Source organism: Vombatus ursinus, unplaced genomic scaffold (genome assembly GCF_900497805.2).
Source record: "Vombatus ursinus unplaced genomic scaffold, bare-nosed wombat genome assembly UNPS02014345.1, whole genome shotgun sequence".
NCBI classification, from domain to species: Eukaryota; Metazoa; Chordata; class Mammalia; order Diprotodontia; family Vombatidae; genus Vombatus; species Vombatus ursinus.
Genome location: NW_020954123.1, coordinates 1,358 through 3,931, shown reverse-complemented (window position 1 = coordinate 3,931; position 2,574 = coordinate 1,358). Strand labels below are relative to the sequence as shown.

General features: G+C 37.6%; 1 protein-coding gene across 1 annotated transcript; it reads left to right on the top strand.

Moving 5' to 3' along the window:
* The first annotated feature begins 325 nt into the window (after positions 1-325).
* On the top strand, positions 326-1,279 carry LOC114042304 (olfactory receptor 8J1-like). The gene has a single exon (XM_027860988.1). It carries the CDS (start codon positions 326-328, stop codon positions 1,277-1,279), a length of 954 nt encoding a protein of 317 aa, XP_027716789.1.
* Positions 1,280-2,574: the final 1,295 nt, after the last annotated feature.

The following is a 2,574-nucleotide window of genomic DNA, read 5'->3' as shown; positions in this document are numbered from 1 at the left end:
TAACTTTTTACTTCATACTTAAGTCTAGACATTCAATAACACAATAAATCAAGCCTTGATATATGCTTTTTGCTCATTTCAAGGTGTAAATTCTCAAACTGAAATTTTAACCATCAGTTATTTTGAACCTTTCTCAATAGTTCAGGAATCAGATAAACTATCTCACCAAATCTAAAACAAGCTTTTGCAAACAGTTCACAAAACAAAAACAAAGCTTAATCTTAAAATACAGTGGTTAACTTGAGTTGCAAGGTCTAGAAAAATCATCCTTGGCCTTCTAAACTGTTTCCCCATTTATTCCTATAGCAGATGAAACCAATCAAAAATGGTTCCAGGAAATCTCTCCCATGTGACCACATTCATTCTCATCGGAATCTCAGAGCATCCAGAATTTCAAGTTCCCCTCTTCTTTATCTTCTTAGCAATCTATGGAGTGACAGTGACGGGAAATGTGGGGATTATTACACTCACAAGTATAGATTCTCAACTTCACACTCCCATGTATTTTTTCCTTAGACACTTGGCTCTTATCAATCTTGGCAATTCCACTGTCATTGCTCCCCAGATGCTGATCAATTTCTTGGTAGAGAAGAAAACCATTTCTTATTATGGGTGTGCAACCCAGCATGGAGGCTTCTTAGTCTTCATTGTTGCTGAGATTTTCATGTTGGCTGTCATGGCCTATGACCGCTATGTGGCTATTTGCAATCCCCTTTTATACATGGTTGTGGTTTCACGGAAGGTTTGCATTCTACTTGTTGTCCTTACGTACATTTATAGCTTCTCAACAGCAGTGACTGTCACCTCTTGTGTTTTCTCAATGTCTTACTGTTCTTCCAATGTCATTAATCATTTTTACTGTGATAATGTTCCTTTGTTAGCTTTATCTTGCTCTGATACCCATCTGCCAGAGACCATAGTCTTTATCTCTGCAGCTATCAATCTCTTCTTTTCTATTACAATTGTGCTGGTGTCCTACTTCCACATCATCTTGGCCATCCTGAGGATACGTTCAGCAGAAGGGAGAAAGAAAGCCTTCTCCACCTGTGCTTCTCACATGACAGCTGTCACTGTTTTCTATGGAACACTCCTTTTCATGTATCTGCAGCCCCAGTCAAACCATTCCTTAGATACTGATAAAGTGGCTTCAGTGTTTTACACATTAGTGATTCCCATGCTGAATCCAATGATCTATAGCCTGAGGAACAAGGATGTGAAGCAGGCTGTGAAGAGAGTTCTCACCAACGCTTGCCAAAATTTTAAAAAACATGTAATTTGATCAATATTTGAGTAAATCTTGAGGTTCACAATCTGAGTCTGAAGTTATAGGAGTGTGATGGGGACAAACAGTAAATTGGAGTAGAAGTAAACAGGAATGGAAGACAACCTGGCAGTGATAAATTAATTAAATAAAAAGGAAAAAAATATAAAAATGTCTCAGAACAGAAATAAAAGCAGAGATCTAGTAGCCTATGAGTAAGAATAGCCAAGAGTCTAGAAGAAAGGCAGTATGAAAGCAAGTTAGGAGGGAAAAATAATCTGGGGGGTGGGGATCAGAAATGAATCTAGAATGAAGGAAAATCAGAACAAATGTGGGAAACCAGAGGATGGTATACTGAGAAGTTAATCTTAATCCCTTGGGAATCCTTTTGCCTCCTACTGAGTATGGGTGGTTATAGGATTGTGTAGCATTGCAGGTGGAAGAAATATGAATGTAAATGTGATTTGTAGGAGAACTTGAGTTGTAGAAATCTGTTTAAACCCACATGATTATTGATTTTTAGTTTTTGAATGATTTAACAATACTTGTTTCATTTAAACCTCCAGTGGTACGACCTGAAATGTAAATGCCATTTTACTATACTTCAGTTAGTAAATAAGTATTTATTAACCACCTACTATGTGCTAGACACTTTGCTAAAATTAATGGATAAAAGAAAGGCAAAAGACAGTCACTGCTCTCAATAATCTCACAATCTAATGAGGGAAGCAACTTGCAAATAATTAGGTACAAACACAATTTACACAAGACATGTTGGAGATAATCAATAGAAAAAAGATTCTAGCTCTAGGGGGAATCAAGAAAGAAATTTCATTGGAAGTAGGATTTTATCTATGATATGAAGGCAGCAGGAAGTGGAGATGAGGAGGGAGAGAATTCCAGGCTTAGTTAACTAGCTGGATGAACACTGAGTTGGGGGATGGAGTGTCTTTCTTGAATAACAACAAGCAGGAAAGTGTCACAAGATTGCTGAGTAGAAGGTTGAGAGTTAAGGAGTAAAAAGACTGCAGACATAGGAAAGGGCAGGTTATATAAACTTTTGAATGCCATATAGAGGATTTATATTTGATCTTGGATGTCATAGGGAAACATGGAAATAAGTTGGCAATCAAACTTGTGATTTGGCAGCTGACTGAAGGTTGATTAGAGACAAAAGAGATTTCTGACAGGTAGACCAATCAGCAGGTTATTGCAAACTCCAGGGTTTAGAAGATGAAATCATCGACTAGTGTAGTGGCAATGCCAGAGGAGAGAGGGGCAACAGACGATGCCATCATTTCTTATGATATGAC

Coding starts and splice junctions, on each gene's coding strand:
- LOC114042304 (XM_027860988.1), top strand. CDS start 326: ATGGTTCCAGGAAATCTCTCCCATGTGACCACATTCATTCTCATCGGA.